This window comes from Cavia porcellus, unplaced genomic scaffold, assembly GCF_034190915.1.
Source record: "Cavia porcellus strain 051 isolate PalLab524CR breed Dunkin Hartley unplaced genomic scaffold, mCavPor4.1 scaffold_23, whole genome shotgun sequence".
In the NCBI taxonomy this organism is placed as follows: domain Eukaryota; kingdom Metazoa; phylum Chordata; class Mammalia; order Rodentia; family Caviidae; genus Cavia; species Cavia porcellus.
In genome coordinates, this window is record NW_026947506.1 from 31,408,821 (window position 1) to 31,433,730 (window position 24,910).

Here is a 24,910-nt window from a genome sequence, read left to right on the forward strand (position 1 = left end):
ATGCAACAGCTCCTCACCTCAGTCTCTGGTCACAGAGTGGATCTGCTGCCACCACACAAGCCGGCGCTCCCCACCCACATGACCTGCAGGGCTAGGGACTGGCAGGTGTCCTGTCATCAGAACTGACCCCACACTGGCCACTCACTCAGCACAGCCTCCCCAGGGCCACCGTATCCCACAGATTCCGGAGAAAAGACCACCTGGAGGTAGGTGTTTGTCTCCAGAACCTAACCCTGGGACAACTCTCTCTCTCTAGCCTCATCTGACTTGGTAACTTAACAGACATTATTATTTAGAATAGTTTTAGGGTTACTGAAAAGCTGAACAGAAATGACTGAGTTCTCATATACCCCTTAATACGTAGCCAGTTTCCCCTGTTTGTAACCCCTGCCTTTGTTACAGTTCCTGAGCCAACATGCGTATGCTGTTACTCACAGTTTATGTTAGGCTCTACTGTCTATGTTAGACATTCTGGGGTTTTGGGCAAATGTGTACTACATGTACTCATTATGATACTGCACAGGTTTTGCTGCTTAAAACTCCTGTGTTCTACTCATTTGTCCCTCCTCCCCACAACCCGACAGCACAGTTCTTTTACTGTCCCCATAGCTGAGCATTTTCCAGACTGTCCTACAGCAGGAATCATATAGTATGTGGGCTTTTTGGGTGTCTTAGCAGTATGTATTTAAGATTCCGTGGTGTTTCAAGGCTTAATGGCTCATTTCTTTTTAGCACTGAACAATATTCCACTGTCTAGATGTATCACAGTTTATCCATTCACCTACTGAAGGACATCTTGATTACTTCCACGTTTCGACTGCTATAAATAAAGCTTCTATAAACACTTTGTGCAGGTTTCTCCACGGACTTAAGTTTTCAACTCATTCAGATAAATTTCATAAGGTAACTCTGCTCAATAATGTGGTAAAAGCATGTTTAGGGCTATGGAAACTGCCAAGCTGCCTTCCAACGTAAATGTCCCTTTCTGCATTTCTACCACAATGAACAGGACTTCTCATTTACATACATCTTGGCGAGCATTTGGTTGGGTCTGTGTTCTGGACTGTGGCCATTTATAATAGGTGTATAGTGATGTCTCGTTTTAATTTGCAGTATCCTGAGGACATGTGATGCTATCCTATCTGCCCTTTGTTTATGTTCTCTGCTGAGGTATCTGCTCATAGCTCTTACCAGTTATCCAGCTGGGTTGTCATTTCTGAATTTTAAGAGTTTCTTGTATTCTTCGGATAGCAGTCTTTTATGAGACAAGTAGTCATTTACAAATATTTTCTCCCAGCTCATGGCTTCTCTTTTTATTCTCTTAACTGTCTTCTGTGGTGCAGAAATTTTTAATTTTAATGAAAACAAGTCTATCAATTCTTTCTTCTATGAGCTGTGTCTTTGGTGTCATATACTAAACGTCATCATCAAGTGCATGCCTGTAATCCCAGTCCTTGGGAGGCTGAGGCAGGAAAACCACCATGAGTGTGAGGCCGCCTGGTTACATGGTGAATTCAAAGCCATTCTCAATTACTTACTGAGAATCTGTCTCAAAAGAAAAAAGTCATCAAACTGAAGCTCAGCTATATTTTCTCCTGTGTACCTTCTAGGAGTTTTAAAATTTCATGTTTTTACCGTGAGGTCATGGACTGTTAGGCTACAATGCCTTGTGAGCTTCTTTTCGTGGACAGCGTGAGGTCTACATCCAGTCTCTTCCCAGTGTTCTGTCAGCATTTGTTCCAGACATCCTTCCCCATCCACCCTATGGATAGACTCTGCCCTGCCAGCCACCTCAGCTGACTGTGTGTCTGGTGGGTCTGTTTCTGGCTCTCTGGTCTGCCCCACAGATCCAACTACCTCCTGCTACAGAACACTACCTGGATCACCATTCCCTGCACCCCGTCTGGCTGGGAGACAGTGTCAGTCCTCCAGGCTCTTTCTTCTTCATACTGACCACTCTGGGTCTCGTGCTTGCCCATAAAAGCTTTAGAATCTGTTGCCAAAGGCGAATTGCTGTGATTTTGCCAGAGCGTGGACAGAACCTGTAGATCAAGTTGAGAAGTGCTGACAGCTCTGTGGAATGGAGTCTTCCTATCCATGAACATGAAATGTCTCTGTAAGAACTTAGACCTTGATTTTTTTTCTATCGGAGTTTTATAATTTTCCTCATACAGACCGGGCATACATCAGTATCTAAATTCTTTGTGGTGCTAACATAAAATGTAGTGCATTTTGTCTTCAAGTCCTAGCTATGCACTACTGGTATGCAGGAAAGCAGCTGACCTTGACCTAGCTTTGTGTGCTCTTACCTTGATCACCACCCTGCAGCCTGAAGCACATGTTAGTTCCTCGAGTTCTTTGTTGACTCTCTGGGATTTTCTGCATAAACAGTCATGTCATCCATGAAGAAAGACAGTTTTATTCCAACCTTCCCAACTTGTATGCTTTTCACTTCCTCTTTCTGACTGCATCATGACTTAAAACATGATGAAGAACAGGAGAAGTGGTAAGCGGGGATGTCTCTGCCTCGTTCCTAATCTTAGCAAGCAAGATTTTAGTTTCTTATTTAATTCTAAGGTGGAAATATTTGACATGTAATAGAAAATCAGCTTCTTTAGCACAACAAAAAGAAAATCTGCCACATAAGCAGTGCTGATCACCACCAACCCACAGGCACTCCATAGCTGTGGATGCCTCTAAGGAGGCCACTCTCAGTGGGAACTAACCTGGTACTGTCAGGTCCAGGGTGACCCTACCACATTCCAGAGAGCAATGTGAGACTGCAGACCAGAACAGAATCTTGGAAGGAGATTCAACTGGACCCTGGAACACTACCCTCCTCTGACTGCGGCCAACGCTGTTGCCATGGTCCATGAGCATGGGAGCTCGGCCTGCTGGCAAGCACAGAAGCAGCGCACCTGTCCATACTGAGAGGTGCTGTAGGACGGGCCAGGGAAGGGTCTCTGCACAGGGGATTTGATGGCAGCCTGGGTCAGCACACCTGTCCTCATGCCAAGACCCTGCCCCCATCTCAGCATTCCAGCCCTGACAAAAGCAGGCAGCACATGCTCCCTCCTCTGCGGAGGGGCAAAAAGGCCACACTCGAGGGTCCCACAAGATCTCAGCAGCACAACCTGCGTTCCAGGTGTCCCCATAGACACACAGCAACACAGGTAAGGTCTGTGAGACGGTAAGAGGGAACATGGCCCCCTGTGCTCAATCTATCCCAGCGTCACAATTTCAGGCTAAATGTTGAAGACTTGAAAACAGACTGTACCATGTGACTTTTTCCTTTATTTATAGTGTTTTGTCATACCATCTTTTAAATTTTAACATAGTTTTATTACTTTATCTTCTATGGCTTCCAAAGTGTTTCGGTCTACTTAGGAAGGCCTCTGTGAGACAAAGAAAAATAGTTTCATATTTAAAAAATAGACCAGAGATCATACTCTAGGTCTGATATATCCATGCCCCAGAGGGAGCCTCTCCCATGCTTTGGGTACCCCAAGAACATCTGGGTCCTCCAGTCCTAATCCTGCCCACTGCTTGGACCATGGGGTGCCTGCCACTGGCCCAGAGGTCACGGCTATGTTTCTGTACATTTCAAGGCCCTCAGCTCCTAGCCTGAAGGACCTGATTACTTTCTGACCTACACATAGCCATACATGACTCAAAGCTGGAAGTAATCCAAAGACCCCTTCCTCACCACCACCCACAGACCTCAGTCCACAGAGACACCAGATGGTACTCAGAAGTGGACACAGGGTAACTCAAACAGCTGCTAAAGCAGCCTCAGATCATGTCCAGATCTGTAGCCTCAGGTCACATCCAGAAGGACCCTCAAGAGAGAAGGAACAGATGCCTCTCCCCACTACAGAAAGAGGAACACAGCATGGAGGTTGGCTGGCGCTTTAAAGTCCTAGTGGACAGCACAGAACCAAGAGCACATATGGCCAGGCCAGAGACATTCAGTGACAGGGGCACCTCTGACACAGCTACAGGGGGTGGAAAAGGAAGGCATTAGGCTTGGCAACCTGCAAAATTATAGGCCTTATCTGGCTTACACTTTCCTCCAAAAGAAGGGAAGTGGGAAACAAGGGTGACAGCCATCCCTGAGTTCCAGCAGGAGAAGGAGGCAAGATGCAAGCCAGGAGAACCCCAGAACAGTGCTGAGGCATCGGAGCCTGGCTGCCAGAGGGTGTGGATGGCAAAAAAGGCCATGCAATGCTCTGCAGTCAAGGAGGGCAATGAAGTGGCCTTGGGACATGCTGGCTCCCAGGTCCTCTCCTCTGGAACCATGGCACGACCAGCCACTCTGAATGTGACTGCATTTGGAGATGAAGTTTGTTCCAGTGCTTGAATAAAAGGAGGAGTTTCACATTTTATCCACTTCCACATCCCTTAACAATAAGAGCTTATTTAAAAGTACATGAATATGTAAATGGCATTTTAAATATGGAAATGAGAAACGTGCAAAGCAATGGTCTGGGTGTGAAATACTGATGGCACCCACCCTGCAGAGGACAAAATGGGAGCTGCCTGAGTCCTGGACATCACAACTCTCAAACAACAGAGCTAGATTTCCCAGGAAGGATTATGCTGTCCACTCACTGCACGCAGGACTGACATCAGCCCACAGCCAGCTTCTGTCCCAGGAGGGCCCATGGCCAGCCCAGGTCCTCTATCTAGTGGCTCACCTAAATAGCTACAGGTGCAGCGTGGCTCTGCACATGAGGCACAACGGCTACCTTCCAGTACAGGCAAGAAGCTTGCAGTACTCAGTCAGCTCTTTCGGGGATGGAGGAGGTCACAGGCATGATCTCTGCCCAGCAGCAGGAAAGGTGTAGCTGAAACATGAGGGCACCTCAACTCTGGGCTGGGCTGGAGAAGCCAGGGTCACAGGATCCCCAAGCAGGCAGCAAGGGACCCAGAGGGCACACCTGCTGACTCCTGCCCTATGCACCTCACTGGCTCTGACTAGGAAAGAACTAAGAGGGGAGACACTTTAGTGACAGATGCTCACTTACCTCCAGGCTTAACTATTACCTCTGTTCTTCCCCTTCTAATTGACCATACAATTTCTAGGCTTGCCACAAACATGCCTGCTGGGGAAGGCTCAGGGAGAGAGAAAAGAACTGTCTCCAAGTGCTGCCGGCACCATCTCATGTCCAAATCCAGCACTGCAGCAGGTGCTGTACCCTCCAGGGCTGCACCATATGGGCAACCTGAGCAAGACCCAGCTCCGCCATGCAGCTGGTTATAGGGACAGTGCGGACAGGTTCTCCTGTGCTATGACAGTCCCAGGCAAGGAGAGAGAGCACTGAAAACCAAAAGCACAGGCAGACTGGAGCTGATGGCCCAGGAATCCCCAGGTTGTGCTGGAAACGAGGTATGGCCACATCATACAGGCTGAAGAGCCTGTTGCTTTTGTCCCCTCCACTCATATGGCTCCAGGTGTGGGTATATAAGTACTGGGGCCCCAAGAATATGTGTGGTGCCACTCAGCAGGCAGAGAGGGTGGGCCGCTGGGTCCCCAGCACCCAAACCTGCAACAGATAAAAGTAAATTTCCTAAGTGCCCATACTAACAAGACTGAGAAAGTGGCCGGGATCTGGTGTTATGCTGAGTAGCTGTGCTCTAATCCCAGCTCCAAAATGTACTTCAGAAAGACAGCACAAAATGACCTGCAGGTGAAGCCTGCCCCTAAACCCAGGGTCAGGTCCTTGGGCTGGGTACCACTGTGGTCCAGTATATTATGGACCCCAGATCAACCTGAGGTGGGCAGCAGACAGACACAGCAGCCAGGGTTCAGGGGGTTCCATGGCATCAGGCCAGGGATAAAAGCTGAGGACAGCAGCAGGACAGACAGGGACCATAGCAGGTTCTCTCTGCTGCTAACTGGAACAGCGAGCCTCTCAGAAGTTCCTGACCCCACCGCCATAACCAAGAGCAACAGCCCAGTGCCTCCTTCCTGACTGCACATGATCAGAGTCCCAGCCTGACCAGCTGGAGGTCTGGCCATGCAGAGGAGACAACAGTGAGGCTTCTGGCCCCCCAGAGGGCCCACAGGACAGCATGGGCCTGTCCCACCCTGTGCAGCACCCTCAGACCTCACAAGCACATCAGCACTGCTTAAAGGCCAGACCAGGACCTAGGCTTGTCTTGTGCTCTGTGTATATAACTTACTTCTGACATCCTTTCTCTGCTGCCTCATCTTCCCTCCGAATTCTGGCCCCAGTACTATAAGATGTAACTCAGTAGCCATCCCTCTTGGAGAAGTTCCCCTGTCTACTTTGTAGCCAAAACATAAGCCACACACGTCTATGCCACTGAACAAACAAACTTCATGCTGTCCGTGTACAAGTGTGTGCCAAGCCTCCATGTACTCTCACATCCTGGCTCCTCCTCAAAGACAGTACACCACATCTTCCTCTTCTCCACGGGACTCTAGGTTGACATGGTCAGTGACCACCTCCTCAAGGTTGGCAGACACAGACCAAAGCACAGCAGCTTCCCCAGTGCCATTCAAAGGGAAACTATGACTCCCTACTAGTGAAAGGGACATCCTCGAGTAAGCCACTAAACTGACAGTTTTAACCTATTCAGCTGCCATAAGCCAGAGCAAGCAAACCAGGGGTAGCTGAGAGCTACAGATCGGACAGGAGCCAAGCCAGCTGCAGGCATCAACTCAGCAACTTCAGCTGCTACACACCTGGCCAAAGCCGCAACAGAAGGGCTGAAGCAGGAATGGAAGGGACCTGGGGGAGCCAGAATGAGGAGAGATGGAAGACCCCATAGGTCATGCCCCCCACAGCTTGCGAGTCTGAAGGCCCCACAGCACCATCACCATCCCCATTCAGGGAGCCTGTGACATCAGGGTATAGAAAATGTTCACTTACTCAACAGATACCCCTGGGTAAAGTATGGGCACCGGGCATATGGACAAAAGTCCTATACATTCACTAAGCTCACTGTAATTGGGAGAAACACGCAATATAAATACAAATAAGTAAAGAAACAAACACATTTAACCAATGCAGTGAAGCCCAATGAAGCCAGGAAGGAGGAAGGGGCCCCTGGTTTTCCTTCACAGTGGATGGGAGGGATGCTAGCAAGCTGACATCCACACAGAAACCCCCCAAGCAGGTCAGCAAGAAAGGAAGCCCCAATAGGCTCAAAATGTTCCAGAACAGGTAAGTACTGACAGGTCATAAAAGCAGAAGGGCCAAGCAGGCAAGGTCAGAGGTCACGGGATCATGGGATGTCAGACATGTTGTAGCTGTAGCCTCACAAGTGAGAGCAGAGTGACCGAAGAAGTTCCCACTGCTGTTGTGGCCCAAGAGACATTGCTGAGAGCAGAGTGCCCAAGAGGAGGGCAAGCTGCTGGTCAGTGCAGGAGTTCCTGGGGATCTGTGATGCACGTACAAATCCAGGTGGGGACTCGGAGCTCCCGAGGGCTCCTGCGACAAGCAGGCTGAGGATGGGCAGAGGCACAGGGCATACAATGCCCCCATGCCCAGACTTATATTTTAACACTTCCCTCCGACAGAAGCCTGGAAGGGGAGTGGTAGAGCAGGCAAGGTAGAACAAGAGTGGCTGCCGGCCAGCATGGCACCACACACCTGTCAGCCCAGCACCTAGGAGGCTGAATCAGGAAGCTTGCTGCAAGTTTGAGGCCAGCCTGAGCTACACAGTGAGTTCAAGACCAGGCTGAACTACACAGTGAGGCCTTGTCTCAAAAACAAAACAAACAAACCAGTGATGGGTATCAGAAACACAAGGGTACCTGTGTTCTTGACCACTGCATGGAAGCAAGAAGGTAGGAGCACAGGCAAATGGCTACACCTCCCAGACTCCATGAGGGGAGCAGCAGACAGCCAACATGGGGACATCAACGTGACCGAGTCAGTGAGAAGGAAATCTGGGTCTGCTGGGGTCCTTTCCTCCCACATTCTGGAAACAGGGAGCTCAGACTTTACAGGTGCTCCCCTAAACCTGCACAGCAGGCCTATGGGGCTCAACACACAGGGACACACGATAGCACCCTCCCCGCCTTACCTCCATGGCACTCAGCCTGGCCTGTGCCACAGATGACAGGCACAGAACTAACAGCAAGTGGGCTTTCTGCATCCCTGAAAAACACACTGTTAGGGGCCACCACCAAGGACAGATACAGACAACCCATCGGACGGGCTCAACACCTTCTGCCAAAGTCCACTTATATCAAGTGGAACCAAAAGCCAAATGGACCTGGCAAGGCTTTGTCTATGGCCCTGACAACTCCAGGGACCAGCTGGTGCACAGATGAGAGCTTGTAGCTGGGATAAGCAGGAAACCTGGCAAGGGATCAGCTTGGGAGGCAGTCTGGGCCAGCTCAGGGCCAGCCAGGTCAATGCTCACTCTTTCCTCTGCTCACCAAATCTGCCACAGATGCTGTGGCATCTCCCACTTTGACACATACCCATAACCCAACCCCTGACCATTGCTACTGGCCACACACACACAGAGGACTGAAAAGTCCCGGACCTGTGCCCCAAGTACCTCCAGAAGCAATTCTTCCCAGTTCCTCAGACAGTGATGATGAAATCAAAGATGATCACAGTAACTGACTAACAACTTACCGACACTGCCAGGCACCTGACTGTATCCTTTACAAAGCCAAATGCCATCATCATCACCATTCTGACAGGTGAGGCATAGAGATGATGATTTAAAAAACTGCCTGAGACCAAAATCTCCTTGGAGGTGGAGCCAGGATTCAAGCACAGGGAGCTTGTGCACAAAGCCAGCAGTCGGTGCTTACCACCATCGCCCATGCTATGGAATGTGCAGATGCACGTCCCAGCATCATGAATCTTACACATCTGTCACTGGCCTTGCTGGCATCTGGACAGCTCAGGAGCGCTGTAACTCACACGGACAGCGGCTGACACAGGTAGCAAGGCCTCATATGCAAGCAGTCTGAGAGGATGACTAACTGCTTTGGACAAACAGTGAGAGAAGAGCCACACTTAGAATTACTACTGCGATGCTGATATTAACTCACTCTCAGGAGGTGATGCAGCAACCAAGTGAGTGGCAGTGTCTGCTAGATGAGACGGGGCGATGACCCTCTCTTGTCCATTCACTGAACAAGAACATATCTCCTCCGTGTGCTGCCTGGGCCAGCCCAAGGCACCATGGAGGAAGACCGGGACTGCAAGTGCTGCAAGGCTGGTCTCCTGACAGCTCCAGCCCCAGTGCTCTGCCCACAGGCAGAAGCTATCACTGTCCACCAGAGCAGCCAGGGTGAACACAAATCTGGTGTGAACAGCGAGCCCTTGAAGCTTGACCAGACACAAGGCTCATCAGTCCAAAGAGCCAGGCCAGCCAGCTGGCATGGCCCAGACAGGTGGCAGTCAAATGTTCCCATCCCGACATCCCTCAGCAGCTTCTCTCCCCTGGTTCTAAGTGGCTGTACCTTAAAACAGACAAGCAACACAGCACACAGCACACAGATTCTCAGTCCCTGTGCCCACTAAAGCGGAGAAGTGATGAAGGCCCAGATGGTAGCCGAGCCACATGTTCCTCAGGACCTGGCCTCCACCTTTGTTTTAGTTTCTCTCTTGCTGCTGGAACAAAATACCCCACACCCACACAAAGTATATTTAGCTTAAAAGGTTTCAGTCCATAGTCAGCTGGCTCCAACAGCATGGCGTGGCAAAGGGGCACAGAGGAGGCTTGCTATTGGCATGGCAGTGGCCAGCAGCAGTCATCAAGAAAGGAGGGATATATTCCATTTCAGGTCACACCCACGGTGACCAACCTCTTCCCACCAGGCTTCACCTCCCAACATCATATCTAGCTATAAACCCATCAGTAGACTGATCCACTATCACATACCTATAATTCCATTACCTCCTAAAAGCCGCCCTACAAGTGCATAAAGCTTTGAGGGGATATCTAGATGTAAGTCATAACAACCCTCAAACTGTAGACAGTCAGGTCTGCAGCTCTGCCCTGCATCTACTGCTTCCTAGCAGATCAACCAAGGCCCATGATGCTCTACTATACAAAAGGAGGGACCACCAGGCCTATCCCAGAGCCTGCTAGGCCCCGTTAGACACGATGGGAGTGCCTTCCTCAGACCCACAGAAGGTGAGTGGTAGGTCAGGAAAGTGTAGAAAAGGGACATGATTAAACTCAAAGAACCAAGGCCTGGGCAGCAGGAAGGGTGACACTTCCTGCGTGGCAGTCAGATTATAGCTGGAAGGGAGGCAGGTGCGGAAACGGGCACTTTTTTTCTCTCTCTCTTTTTTTTTTTTTACTTTTAAAAAGCAAAACAGAAAACAAGGTAGAAATAATATAGAATTTTAAAAAAACAATAAGAAATCAACACTAGTTAATATATTACATATTGTTATCTTAGAAATAGTTGTTCAAGTTACAAAGTCTAAGCATAAAAAATGAACAGATAAACAATGACAGCACAAACTATTCTTTTTAGTAAAATTAGTAGTACAGTTACCTATCTTGCACACTTAAACATACACAGTTATATGTGTATACCTACAAGTTGTTCTTTCTTTTTGAAAACTTTCTTTCTCTTTCATTACTTTAGTATCTATAGTACATTTTGAATCTTATTACTCTTTCAGTTCAGTTGGGACAGACACCTTTACAGAAAGACTCTCTCTCCATTTCAAGATAAGGAAATGCACCTCGGTAAATGACACAAAGCAACAGGTCCTTCCTCCCTTCTAAGGGGAGCAGTCTCCTATCTCCTGCCATTTGGAAGGGCTCAGAAAGTTTCCCATCTCTGAAACACCACCTGTAATCAAAAGGAAGTAGCAGTCCAACCACTGGGCTTCCAGACTCCAGTCCAAAGGGTCCCAAAGCACTAAGAAAGACTATTTCTAGCTGGATGTGGTAATGCAAGCATGTGGTCCCAGCTATTCAAGAGGCTGAGGCAGGAAGATCTCAAAGTTCAAGCCCAGGCTAGATAGCTTAGCAAGACTGTATCTCAAAATAAACATTTTTTAAAAGGGTAGGGGTTATAGTTCAATGGAACATTTGTCTACTTTGTGTGAAGATCTGGGTTCAGCCTACAGTACCACAAAAAAAAAAAAAAAAAAAAAGACAACTTCAGTCCAAGATGGAAGTCTAGGACCATGCTTTGCCGGTAACACAGAGTAAAGTCATACATAGTTCAATGACAGAAGTACTTTCTCCCTGTGGCCATCAGCCAGCATCTGCTCCCACTCAGAACACTACTTTTGGTAAGCAGCAATTCACTGGAAATGGGCCAGAGCTACTGTGGTCACCATGGAAAGCCAGGTTACGTAAGGGACACAGAGGAAACGGCAAGGAGGAGGCTGATCCATGGAGCTCACTCTCTGCTTTCCACCTTCATGGGTGGCAGACATCATATTACAGAGACGGTGAGCAGGAAGACAAGGCATTCCGCACATACTATGGGCAAAGGAGGGAACTGTGACACTCAGGTGAGGGTGCCTGAGACTGGTACTGTGTCTGCTGCTTACTGGGGAGTACACCCTAAATCCTATCTGTCCTCTAAAGCAGGAATCCCCAACCCCTGGGCTGGTTACAAACTGGACAGGTAGAAAACCTTCTTCCATAAAACCAGTCCCTGGTACCAAAAGGTTGGGGACCGCTGCTCTAAAGGCCAGCTTCGGACATCTGGACCCCACTGCGGAATTCATCCTCAGAAGTCAGCGTTCAAGCATCTTGGTGCAGAAAGTCCACCACAGCTTTGCTTAAAGTGGGCTTGTGAAGTGCCACGCAGCTGTGAAACAATACACCAACACTTCCAGGGTGACAGGGACCAGACTATCTGTGGAGAAGATAGGCACCATCACGAACCCCACAGGACAGTGAACCAGACCACCTGTGTGACAAGGTCACAGGTCAGCTCCTCAGGGCTACACAACACCACAGAGGAAGGAGCCTGGTGGCCCTCAGTTCAGAGGTGGGACTTCTGAAAGGGGAGGGGTCGCGGGGTACTAGCTCATGGGTGAACCTACTGAGGAGCTTGTGGGTGAATGTGCTGTTAGGAGGCAGGACCTAGCTCACGACCTCGAAGCCTATATTCTTGCTCCCAGCTCCCCTCTTCTTTCTCCTGCTTCCAGACACCACAGCTTGAATCCATGTCCTCTCACCACACCCTTCCACCATGCCATTCCTGCCATGGAGCCAGTAGACTATGGACTGAACCCTCTGAAAGTGTGAGCCAAAAGAAACTTTTAAGGTGTAGTGCTAGGTGCACTTCGTCCCAGTGATGGAAAGTAATTAAAATAGCTGCCTCACCTGCAGGAAAGTATGAAGCACCCACCGGCCACTCCCATGGAATACCCTGGAACTTGTCTTTCACCCAGGGCAGCTGCATGGACTCTCGGAGGAATCCAGTGGTCCTGCAAAGTGGTCAGTGGCCTGGAATCACAGACCACCCAAGCCACAGGCACCTCCGTGAAAAAGACTCCGTTCAAAACTGACCCAAAGGAAAAAGCTGGTTCGGTCCAATCTTTCTGCCACAAGCTGAGTTGCAGAGAAGGGCACACAGAGGGTCTCCTTCTTTGTGGCTCTTAGCGGGGACACTGGGGTTGCCAGTACAGGTCAAAGCAGGTAAATGCTGAAAATGCCTCACTGTTTAGGGGGAGAAAGATGCAGACAAGGTTCTTTTCCATTGATAGCTCATTCTGTTTCATAGTCAGGGAAAAATGAAGAGAATCACCCAGCAAAACGTTAAGGCTTTAATTCCAAATCACTTTTCATGCCCGTTTCATCTGACAGTGGCTTTGAAAGCAAAAGGCAATCTTTATCATTTGAGCTTTAAAAAGTAAATTGATGTGATTATGTCCAACATAACCAGCTGCTTCTAAAATCCGATTTTCAAAGTGACATCAACCCTCAAAATAAGAAACCCTTCCTTCTGGCTATTAATAAATTATTAAAATGCTATCTCCATGGAAGGAGGAGTCTGCAGTTTGATAATCAACAGCAAACAGGCTGACTTCAGAAGCTCCTCAGAGCAGCCGGTCCAGCCGTGTCACTAGCACAGGCCTCTCCCAGTGGCTCTGCTCACCTCAGGAGGCCCAGCCACACAGTAGTCCCACAACACAGGTGACTCAAGCATGAATCAGACTATCTGAAGCTCATCACAGCAACCCCATCTTCTCTGTCAACATCCTCTCTGGGGCAGGCAAACACAAGGCCTTGTTTTAGTGGGGAATCTTGCAGGGGTGGAGAGGTGGTCCCAAAAAAACATTTCCTTGTTCCAGAAAAGAGGCCTCTCCATTCTGTGGACAGGACACCCAAAGCTGGGCAGCACCATGAAGGCATGAGAGAAACCAGTCTGAGCAGTCAGCTAAGGGGCAAGAAGACAAGAGGCCAAGCACATAAAGATAGCACAAACTTGTGTCCCCATTCCTGGTAGGACTTTTAGTGTCTCCTGGGGGACACAAGTGCCTTTTGTCATCCATAATGAGCTCCTTTAGAGCATACCTAATTTGTGCTAACAAGCTGGCCTAGGGCAGGCCCCTGCAGAGTTCATGATGGGAGCTGGTTACAGCAAGACCAGAGTTCAGAGAGGTTGGGAACTCAGCCTCACTGACTAAACCAAGGGCTAGAGACAGCTGTGAAAACTCTTGAACAAGATTCAGGGTTGGAGATAACAGGGCGGGCTGGGAGAGGCCCACCTGGACAAGGCAGGAAGCACTATGCCCTCACCCCAGCTTGTCCTGTGCACCTCCCATCTGGCTCCTCCTGAATTAGATCTTTCACAATAAATCAGGAATCTAAGTCATCTGCCTGAGTTTGAGCAGGATGTCATCAAACCTGATGAGGGGTACATGGAGTGTCTTGAATTTGGAGATGGACAAAACAGTGAGGATTCTGAAGCTCTGATACTTGCCACTGGCATCCAAAAGGGGTAGTCTTGTGGGACTGAGCCCTGGAACCTGCTCATTCAAGGTAGTGTTAGAATTGAATTGAAAAGAATCCTAAGACACCCAGAGGGGTCAGAGTTGGAGAAGATGATCTGGAAAAGATACCACCCCTGCAGTGTCAGGAAGAAACCCAAACAACATATCCTGGAGAAGCCCTGCAGCTGCCCCTCTCAAGTAGGCTGGGGTCACACGGCTCAAGCTGGCTGGGTGAGATGCCTGTCATACACATCAAGGGCATCAGACAGCTCTGCAGGCCTTCCATGAGGACACAAGTTGGCACACACACCTGTACCCTCAGAGCGGCTACACTTGATGAAGTCCACAGGTTGCTGCAAACACAGGAACACTCCAGATCTGAGGAGTACACTAGCCAGGAGGCCAACCACCAAGGACCCAGAGGTGACTCAGCACAGTGTCACAATGCCTAAGCTGCACCTTACCATGGTGCCTAAGCAGAACCTTACCATGACACACCAGGAATACTGGGCGATGCCCTCCCCAACCTCCAGCTCCCACCATCTTGACCAAGGCAAAACCTGTGGCCATTCCCAAGGGACACAGTTTGCACATGCTTGAGTGAGTCCCAGGGGCTCCTCAACATGCAGTGCTGGGAAGTAGGGCCTAGTGGGAGGTCCACAGGTCATGGAGGATGCTGTCCCCATAAAGGACAGAGGCAACTGTCAGGCCTCTTGGCTAGCACTTGTGAGAGCTCCTGTGGAAGGAGGACACTCAGTCCTTCCCACTCCTAGGTGACAATAAGCTCTGTCACCTGCCACAAGGTCCTCACTACAGCTAAGTTCATGTTGGCACCATGCCCTTCAATCTCCAGAACCATGTGTTTAAAAAACCTCTTCTTGGCCAGTGGTGGTACAAGCCTATAATCCTATCACTCAGGAGGCTGAAGCAGGAGAATGGTTATGACTTTGAGACCAGCCTGGGCTACAAAGTGAGCTCAAGGCCAGCTGAACTGCATAGCCAGACCTTGTCTCAAAAAGACAAAGAAAAAAAAAAAAACAAAAACCCTCTTTTCTTTAAAAAGCACTCAACCTCAGGTACTTCACTATAGTAATGAAAAGCAAACTAATATACTGCATGACCCCAGAAGGCACCAGTCTGTCCCATCCTAAGAGCCAGGGGAAGGGGGTGCCCAGCCAGCCTACCTGATGGTGATGGCACTGTTCTTCTCCTTCAGGGCCAGTTCTCGCTGCTGCAACTCAACAATGAAATTGGAAAGGTCTTCTGGGGTCCTGAGGAATAAAGAAGACATGCTCAGTTCCAGCTGTACCAGTAGTGAACTTAGGCCACCTGCACACAACATAGAGGACCAGGACCCACACCAGCCACTGATGCTTCAGACCAGGATGGATCCATTTTGTGAACTCTTGCCAGAGGCTGGGTCCAACTGCAGCTTTCCACCAGGCAGATAACATGGGCTACCTGCTGTCAGAAGCCTTCACTTTATCCCATTGATAAAAACGACAACACACAACACACAGTGTCGCTGTGTCATATGCAAAACACCACCTAGTGCCCAGCACCAAAACCACACTTGGCAGGACCTGGCTCCTCTCCTCACTTCCCCCAACATGTGCAGCAGTGCAATTCCCTAGACACATATCACTTTGTAACTTTGAAAACTATCCACCAGCACTCAGGAGCCCTTTCACTGGTTCCATTTTTCCATAAGGAAGCCGAAAATGACACGCACTAAACAGCAACGCAAAATCCTACCTATCTGTGGACACAGCGAGACCCAACACAAGCCACATCTTGATTTCTCAAGACTTCACAGTGGACATTCCCACGTGTGGGTGCAGGACCTGAGGACACACTGGCTTTCCTCACCACTCATCAGTAGATGAGCACAGGAGTGCATGGAAGACAAGTGTGGGGCCATGTGTGTCAGCGGCCCACAGCTGCTACTGATTCTCTGAACAGGTGACATGGGCCCTGCACTGGTCCCAAGGGCTGTGCCTCTAGCTGTTCCCTGCAAGCAGGCTGCCACCCTGAGCTGCCAGGAAAGTGTTGCTGGCTCCCCACACCCCATGTTCTGTTGCACTACTACTGTCACTGTGCAAGAGGGAACACCAACTCTGGGATTCATCCCAAGTCTATCTCAGAGGGCACCTCCATGTCAGAGTTGGAATTAGTGGTGGCAGTCAGGGGATCTTTATGCACACAATGCGCACTTATTACAACAGAAACTCATATATTACAAGCATAACACAGAAAGTGAAAAAATTAAGGAAAACATACAAAAACACAGTAAGCTAGCAGGGTGAGTAAAGCTGCCCATGGCACCCAACTGAGAGCAGAGAGTTTGATGAGAGGAAGCACCCACCACACATGCTCAGTCTGGCACATACCTGGGCACTGGCTGCAAGGCAAATGGCATGTACAAAAGGAGGAGCCCCAGATTCTAGGAGCTTGGTTCATTCCTACAGGGAGAGGTGCAGAACTCAAGACTCCTGCTGCCCATCCTGAGCTGCATATGGGAAGGAGAGCCCTTGTGAGCTGCAGAATCAGGGCAGATTAGCACACAGTTACAGCCTTCCCCACACCTCCAACCAGACCAGAGGCCCACATCTTCCAAATGGCAGGAGAAGTGTTTGTTTTCCAGAAGCCTCCTGACCTGTGTGTGGTTAAAGCTACTCAGAGATGCTTACCCAGGGCACTCTAGGGATTAGCTAAGTGCTTGTAACTAGAAGGAGTCATGCCAAGTGCCATCGTGTCCTAAAAATAACACCAATAGTCCATTCTGAAACTCGCATTTCACTACTACAAAGTGAGAGTCATTCGGGGCCTCGGGAGCCTCCAACACAGAAATGACAGGAAAGTGACAGTTCCAACTGCAGCCCAAGCTGTGACAGCTGCTGCGGAAAACTCTGGCTTCAGCTGTGAAGGCTTTCACATTCTAACTGGGGGCTTTCAGGGAAAGTCTTTTTGTTCCATCTGCAGCTGAATTTTGACTCAAACTCAGCTGTGTGCAGAATAGCAGCGGGTTGTGGGGATCAAGCCCACCGATTTATTTCTGCGGCAAAGGCAGTTCCAGCCCCGTCACAGCTATTTTGAGGTTCTAATAGCAGATGCCACGGCTCTTGTCAACCCTAAGTGCCAGTTTCACTAAGTCTGAAAGACACCAGATCTAGGGGATACCTGTGTCTAAACTGAATGAGGCACTGACAGCCGTAAGCACAGTTAACAAAGAGAAGCCTGGTGCTCTCTTCCAGAGAACAGGACCTCCAGGACCTCCAGCCACAGTTCAAAACTGCTGGGGACTGACATTCGGCCAGGGTCTGACTGGGAGGGGGACACAACCCAGCAAGATGGGTTTTTTGACTTTGCCAAAAGTACACTGTGACAGCAACAGAAAACATATAGGAAGGAGAGTGACAGGCACTCACAGGACAAGCCACAGGGTGGCCCAGACACTTCTGGTGCCAACACACGGGTGGGAAGGGTGACACATAGCCTGTATGCAGTGCCAAGGACAAGGAAGAGGTGGCTGCTGCTATCCTTGAGAGAAGGGACTAAGTCCACATTGCACACAAACCTCACGTTTCAACCTCTGGCAGGGATCCCTGGAAGGCCAGGCCTGCTGTCCTCAACTATGAGGCCATCCGAAGAGATGTCAGATTTTCCATTCCTGAGGCTATGGCCACTAGGATTTGGGGGACTGTGAGGGGTACACAGCCATCTCACCATCAGCGCTCCAGCCACTCTGTGAGTAGGCAATGCATGTATTAGTCAGCTTTTAGTTACTAGGACCAAAATCCCCAACATGTACAACTAAAGGAAGAAAGATTTATTTTAGCTCACAGTTTCAGATGTTTCAATCCACAATCAGCTGGCTACAAGTATGAGGCAAAAGAGTATAAGGGAAGAAAGCTGCTCAACCTGTGGCTGTCAGGAAGCAGGGCAAAGAGAAAGAGTCTGAGAAGGAACAAGGGACCAAATACAGCCCCTATATCACACCCCTATGACATGCTTTACTAACCTCCTAGGTACCTCTCAAGCCAATCAAGTGGGCAGTGCAGATTAACCACGACAATGCAGCTCACACTTCTTCTGCAAAGCTGCCTACTTCCCTAGTGCACAGAGACAAGGTCACTCTTTTCCCAGGAGCAGAAGCAGACTGGTAGTGCCTCTGGCACAGGGGCTAAACCACCTCTCTCAGGCCTCACAGATCAGCACCAAGAGCCATCCTGCAATGGTCAGTGGCCATTGCACAGTCTGATGAGGACAGGATGAGAAGGCAGATGCTTTTCAGATTCACTGCCTTGAAAGAGCCCTCAGCGGCAGCCACACCCCTTCCACAGGTCCACTGCACATCTCTTCCAGAATGCCCTTCCCCCACATCTACTAAGGCTCCCTGCCTCACCCATCCTCAGGCTGTGTGCTTGCAAATGGACCAGCCCTGACCTCCTGTTTAGAAAGTAGCCTTCTCATCAGCCACACCTCACTCTCCGTACCACTCCTCCTGCATCCTTCCCCTTCACAGCACAAATCTCACTCTTACAGGCCACACGTCACCTATTAAAAACGGCCACCATCTTTCTCCATAATTGCAATGAAAGCTCCATAAAGGCTGCATATATTTTATATTTTGTTCTGTGCCCCCCCCCCCGGCACAATCATAGGCTTCAAAAAATATGAGCCAAAGGAAGGAACAACGACGCTACCTTTCTAGAATACTATAAGACAGCTGGGTCTGAACTCAGTGCATGGAATCACAAATTCTGTGTTCCTGGTGACCTAAATTACAGTCCACTCATAGAATGGAACCTGAATAAAATCAAGAGAAAATAACACAGAATCAAGCTGGGGATACAGCTCAGCAGCACAGCGCCTACCTGGCAAGTGAGAGGTCATGGGTTCAATTCCCACTACAAAAAAAAAAAACACTTTATATGTTAATATGAAAGAGGTCCAAAAATGCATGCTAAATAAAAATACCAGAATGTGGATATATGATGCCATTTGCATAAAATAAAAACTATATGTCCATACTAACTTATACATGCATTAAAAATATCTGAAAGATAAGAAAGAAATAATGGCCCAGGGATCTAGCTCAGCAGCTCCAAGTGCTTGCCTGGGAAGCACAAGGTGGTAAGTTTGATCCCAGGTAGAAAGAAAGAGAAAGAAAGGGAGAGAGAGAGAGAGAGAGAGAGAGAGAGAGAGAGAGAGAGAGAGAGAGAGAGAGAGAGAGAAAGAGAGAGAGAAAGAAAGAGAGAGAGAAAGAAAGAAAGAAAGAAAGAAAAGAAAAGAAGAGAAAAGAAAAGAAAGCTAGAAAGACAGACAGGAGGGCAGGCAGGCAGACAGGCATCGTAAGTGGCAGGACAAGAAGGATTGGAGGATTTAGCTCTCTGGATACCTTTAAAATTGTTAATCACTCTGTGCCAAGGAAATGCAACAGGTCTTTAGTAAAAACAATTTCTTATAGATCAACCCTGTAACTTTATACTGCAGAATCAGGTACTACAGAAAAACATTTTTAAAAGAAAAATTATTCCCATGACAAATTAATGCACAAAAATCTAACTATAACCATTTGTAACAAAAAAGTCAAATTATTCCTAAATGTTGTTCAGCTACAAATAACACAAATAATTTGCCTTGTAAATGGGCTGATAAACATTGGTAAAAGAATTCTTGTCTGAAATAAACAAGACTGCTAAATCATGAAGCCAAAAACTGGTTAAGCGGAAAGTCAAATGCTATGTGCCTCTCAAACATTTCACCCCAGAACAATATAACAATTATCCCTCAAGCAACAAACTTCTTCTTTAAACATAAGCCCATTAACTGGACCTAATTTTAAAAGTTTATTTTAGTTTTTTGCATAAATCACACCCATAACCTACAATTTGTGATTTTTCCTTTGTTTCTTTAAAGTGGACACTTTCAACCATCCTACATTTTACAATTTTCTTGTCAATCTTTTACAGTCAATTTGCCTCATTCAACACCAATCTCTCACCAAATTTCCTTAGAGTCTTTCTAAAGCATTTAATTTTGTTTTCATAGAAACACCACCTTTGTTACACATTCATTTTGCATTGGATTCTATAGCATTTAATTAAATTATGTGACCACTGAAGCACACGCAACTGGTGCTGCAGGAGTAGACTGAGGATGGACCAGTGCCCCACGAAGCAGGCCAGAGGAGCAAGCCCACTGAACAACTCACCCAACATTGGGAGCTTGCTCTGGGGATGGTGGGGAGAGGGAGTGGACTGGGAAAGGGTCCACATCTTCAAGGGCACTGTTCTTTCCTTAACCTGAGGATGGGTACCTAGATGTACACTTTAAAGACATGCTTTCCACATATAAGACATTTCAAGTTTCTCAAATATTAAGAATAATCTACTAGTATGAGGTTAACAGTGCTGCGGGATTGTTAAGAACTTTCCAGTGCAAGACTGGTGTACTGGTCACCCAGTCCTTCGGTGCTGCCACCCTATCCCCCACAGAATGCAGCCCAAGTACCTCACGAGTTCAGAGGGCAGGGATGCAGGCACAGGTCTCAGCCTCATTTCCAGCAGACAGGCTCTACAGACTGTCAAGAGCACGAGGGTAGGCCACAGAGTTAGCATCTTAGATTTGAAAGTGGGGCAGACCAGTGTTCAAATTCTAATTCCAGTCACTATTAACTACTCAACCTCAAGCAAATCAGCTGACCTCTCCAAACTTCAAGTGCGCCCTTGAGAAAAAGGGAAGTCTGAAACAAAGGATCAACAGCAGAAACCGTATCGTATAACATTACTGTTGATCAGTGGCAGCACCAGGAGCCACCACTCAGATGACACTCACACCACACATAACCTCTGGTCTCTGACACAAACTCACTGGAATGAGACCTAAGGAAAACAATTATTTGGCCTTTCAAATGAACCACTACATAAACACCACGTGTCTTCAGAAATGAGCATTTATTTGACCCCGGGCTTGCTCCAAACAAGGCACAGGTGACACTGAACGTGTCCAAGCGCTGTCGCAAAGTATGCCGACTAATGGAAAGATGCAAAGAGGTGGGAGGAGCAAGCTCCACGGAACTCTGCCCTGCAGTCAGCAGCTTCGAGTTCAGTTTTCTGGACTGCGAAATAGTGATCCATCTCCCAATCTGACAACCACTAATTAAGGGCACTGAGCATTGCTGGACCTTTGTGATGATTCTCACTGCTGCTGGAGTCCTCTGGCACCCAAATCCTTTGCCAACCAAGTGGCCACTGAGACAGGACAGGCCTACCAATTCCTGGGTCAAACAAAATGACAAGGGCAACTCTGCTGGATGGAGTCTGAAACCATACCGAGAGGCAGGAAGCCAGGTGGGTTATAGGAAACATGTAAATCCCTTACTAAAAAAAAACCTATCTCTTGAAAGACAAGTGAATGAAACAACTGATTCAACAGCAGCCATGTGGAGGCTCAGGGAATCGTGTCTCTGAGGGTCTCCACTTTTCCACATATCTAGCCACGCACTACTGTAACTCAGCCCCAGGCAGGTCCTACGGAGGCCAGGCAGATAAAACACAGGCTGCCCTCCACCCTGGCTGTACTACTTCTTGGGGCAGACAGTCACTGGAACAGACCTAATGACAGCTGCGTATGTCCCCAAGATGAGCAGTTATGAGCACCACAGGGAAAGGAGACAGAGTGATGGCAGAGAGGCAGTCACTTCAGATAGGCTGGGCAGGAAGTCTCTCTGAAGTGGCAACATCTGAGTACAAACCACGTGAAATGAAGTGGGTAAAGGAAGAATTTACAGAAAGTTCCATGATAAGTAAAACAAAGCTGGAGCTTCCAGGGTGACTGGGAGAATTCTACAGCATCCACAGGGGGCAAAAACACCTCGATGGGGGCCCGCTCACATCTGCCAGGACTGTACAAATGCACACACACTGGTCCAGCTCAAGAACACCGGAGTCATCACACAGCTCACAGTAATGTGCTGGCCCCAAAACTACCCTCCTCCATATCTCAGGGAAGATGCTGCCCATAAAAGCTGGGCCACAGCCCTGGCTACCACTGTACCCAACTGGGCCCCTAGGATCTTGCTTTCCACCTACCCCGAGCGGAAGGAGCAGATCTTGTTCAGCAAGAAGCAATGAGGGATTGGCAGGGAGCTATGAAAGAGCAAATCTGCTTCACAATGAGCCAACAACAAGCAACCGTGGCACAAAATGTGGACATTTCAGGGGGACAGGAACAGGACGGGAGAACAGGAGCTCTGGTAGGTGGAGACTCCCATCCCTACAAAACAAATTAACAGACTTCTGGGCCAGTCTGCTGGGGCAAAGGGCAGGAAGACAACGTGCCTCTGGGATCTACAGGGGGCTCGCAACGGCAGGGCTGCACAGCCCGCTGCCTTGACGGAGCCATTGTTTGATGGCTCTTCTGCTGAGGACCAGCCGCCTGCCTCCAGCCTAATAAAGCCCCAGTCTCACTCAGCTGTCCACATGTTGGCAACGTGGCTTAACTACTTCAGGGAAACAAGTTACATGAGTCCCCAGGCACATGTAAATAAAATGAAGAAATTTCAAATTTACAGTTGCTGCCTTCGAATTCTTTCTCCCAGCTCAGGCAGGATTAAAAGGACTTCAAAGCAGCCTGGGTTCCAATTAAGCCAGTGTGACCACCCCAGGGATGCTGGAATATTCCTCTGATTAACAAGAAGCACTCTTTGAACTGTTTGTGCTTTAAAAAAAAAAAAAAAACTCTCAGAACCTCTCAAACAAATGCTGTAATTTCTCTCCAGCTTTCCTCACTCTTTGGAAAAGTTGATCCTCTGAATGCTTTAAACATTCAAAAAGCAGCTGGATAATGGCTCCAAACACAACTTCAGTAAGCAGCTCAGCACTGGAGCAGGCATGCAGAGCCTGGGAGCAACTGACCACACATGGCAGGCAGGCTTTCCCGGAGGCACAGCTAGCCCGAGGCCACACTGTACATGTCACCTCACACAGGAGCGCAATCAAAGCAACCGAACTGAGTGGGTCCTGGCTGAACTCTGGTTCCTCGCCTATACTCCCAGCCCCGCCAGTCCCAGTGATAGGAAACCAGGAAAAGGTGCCTGTGGGCCAGCACAAGCTAGACCCAAAAAGCAGAGTGTCACACCTACCTGGATTGTGAGCTCTTTACAAAGCACCACCAGGGATGCCAGAGTTGGGGAACAGGTAGACGCCTCTCTTTACAACAGAAGCAAGCACAGCTCACAGAGCAGAGGGCCCAGCTGAGCTCAGAATGAGAAACACTGTGGACAGCAGTAACCAAGGCCAAGACCGTAGAGGATGAGACAGACGGCCAATACAGTGGTATGTCACCCAGGGCGACACGTATGCTGCTGCAAGTGGGCCTAGAAGCCAGTCAGGAGAACATGACTGACACTGTGACTTCAGGGATCCAGGTTATCATTCCTGAGTGCGCCATGCTTGAGCAGGACTTCTACTGTCAAACATTAGAAAAGCTCCTATTATAAATTTAGCACTCCCAGACACACCTGCCCTACCTATGAGGATTTCTTCCAGTAGAAAAGCAGCAGATTGTAGAGAAAAGAACAATGAATTAAAAATCAAGTAAGTCTGTCTTCTAGGGAAACAATCAAAGGCAATGTGTGAACAAAGGACTTAGTGGATACAGAAACTCAGAGAGGAGCCATCATTAGTGAAATGCTCTCTTTGAACTTGCTGAGCAACAAAGCAGGAGAAAAGGTCTCAGAACTCTGGGAAAGCAACAACCAGAGACTGGGTTGTGGCCCCAGGCTCGACCCTGGCTTGCTGTGTGGCCCTGGGCTAGTTACTTGACCTTTCTGAACATTGGTTTATCCACTCTTAAGTAAGAGGAATAGACAAGGAGGCCTCATTCTGATTTGCAATTTTCTTTTCAAACACAAAAATGCCTAACAATTTCTTCCCTCTGGTTATGTGAATAATGTGCAAGAACAAAAATTGTGTGAAGACATGAGGCAACGCTCTAGGCAGAGGGTGAAGTGTGGGCAAAGTCCCTGAGGCAGATCCCTATGATGGACCCCTCGAAGGCAGCAAGAGACCACCAGCCTGCAGCATGAAGAGGCATACTGCCCAGGGCAGCCCTGGAGCCATTCGGAGGTCACTGGGTTTTATTCCATTGTGACAAAGAGCTTTGTCAGCTTGTGTATGTACATTTGTATGTATGAACTCATTAGCCTTTGCACTGAGCTATATCCCTAGTCCTTTCTTGTCTTACTTTATTTTGACACAGGAGCCCACGAAGTTGCCAGGCTGGGTGTGAACTGTAATCCTCCTGCCTGAGCCCCTCACAGATGTCTGGTTCATACAGTGAGCTTCAGGGTAGACACCACAGACATGAGACTGCTTGGGCCCACAGGCAAACTCTAAGCTGTGTTCCCAAGGGGATGCACAACGAGGTTCATCCTGTGATTTTTACACCAGGAAGAACTGACACACCTTAACATCCTGTGGCACAGAAGGAGGTCAGCTGAGGCCTACAGAGTCCAGTGAGCTGCACGGACGAAGGAAGACTTCACCTTGACATTGACTGGGCCCACCAGTGCCTCACATGCACCACTTTATCCCAGAGGGATCCCTCGGTGCTGGGTATAGGATGGGCTGGACACAAGTCACAAGGTGGTCCCTGCCCAGAAAGGGCACAAAAGTGTAATAGAGGTGGCTGGAAGCAGTGTGGCCTGGCAAGGCTGGGGGACAGAATCAGCAAGACCAGTAAGATGCACAGGCTGGGGTTAGGGTCAAGGAGCAGATATGCTCGGGGCGATAGCAGCAGAAGCACAGGCAACAGAGGCGGAGCCATTTCCGAGGTCACACTGCAACGTGGAGAGCTTGGCAAGACAGGCAGAATCAGCAGCACGTCCAAGGACTTGGTGCCCCTCACTGCTACAGTTTGGGGGACTCCAGTGGAAAAGCACGGTAGAGAGAGAACTGGGGCGAAACTCTGAGAACCTCAATACT

General features: G+C 48.7%; 1 protein-coding gene across 8 annotated transcripts in view; it reads right to left on the reverse strand.

Annotated features, from left to right (window-relative positions):
- Mad1l1 (mitotic arrest deficient 1 like 1) overlaps nt 1–24,910 on the reverse strand; it is a 308,954-nt gene that overhangs the window by 239,212 nt on the left and 44,832 nt on the right. For 7 of the 8 annotated variants that reach the window (XM_063234039.1, XM_063234036.1, XM_063234037.1 and 4 more), the window contains one exon: nt 15,104–15,190. In XM_063234039.1, the coding sequence (XP_063090109.1) occupies nt 15,104–15,190 (87 nt within the window). Of the gene's footprint in view, nt 1–15,103; nt 15,191–24,910 lie in introns of those variants that run through there. The other variant, XM_063234041.1, reaches the window with a different exon arrangement.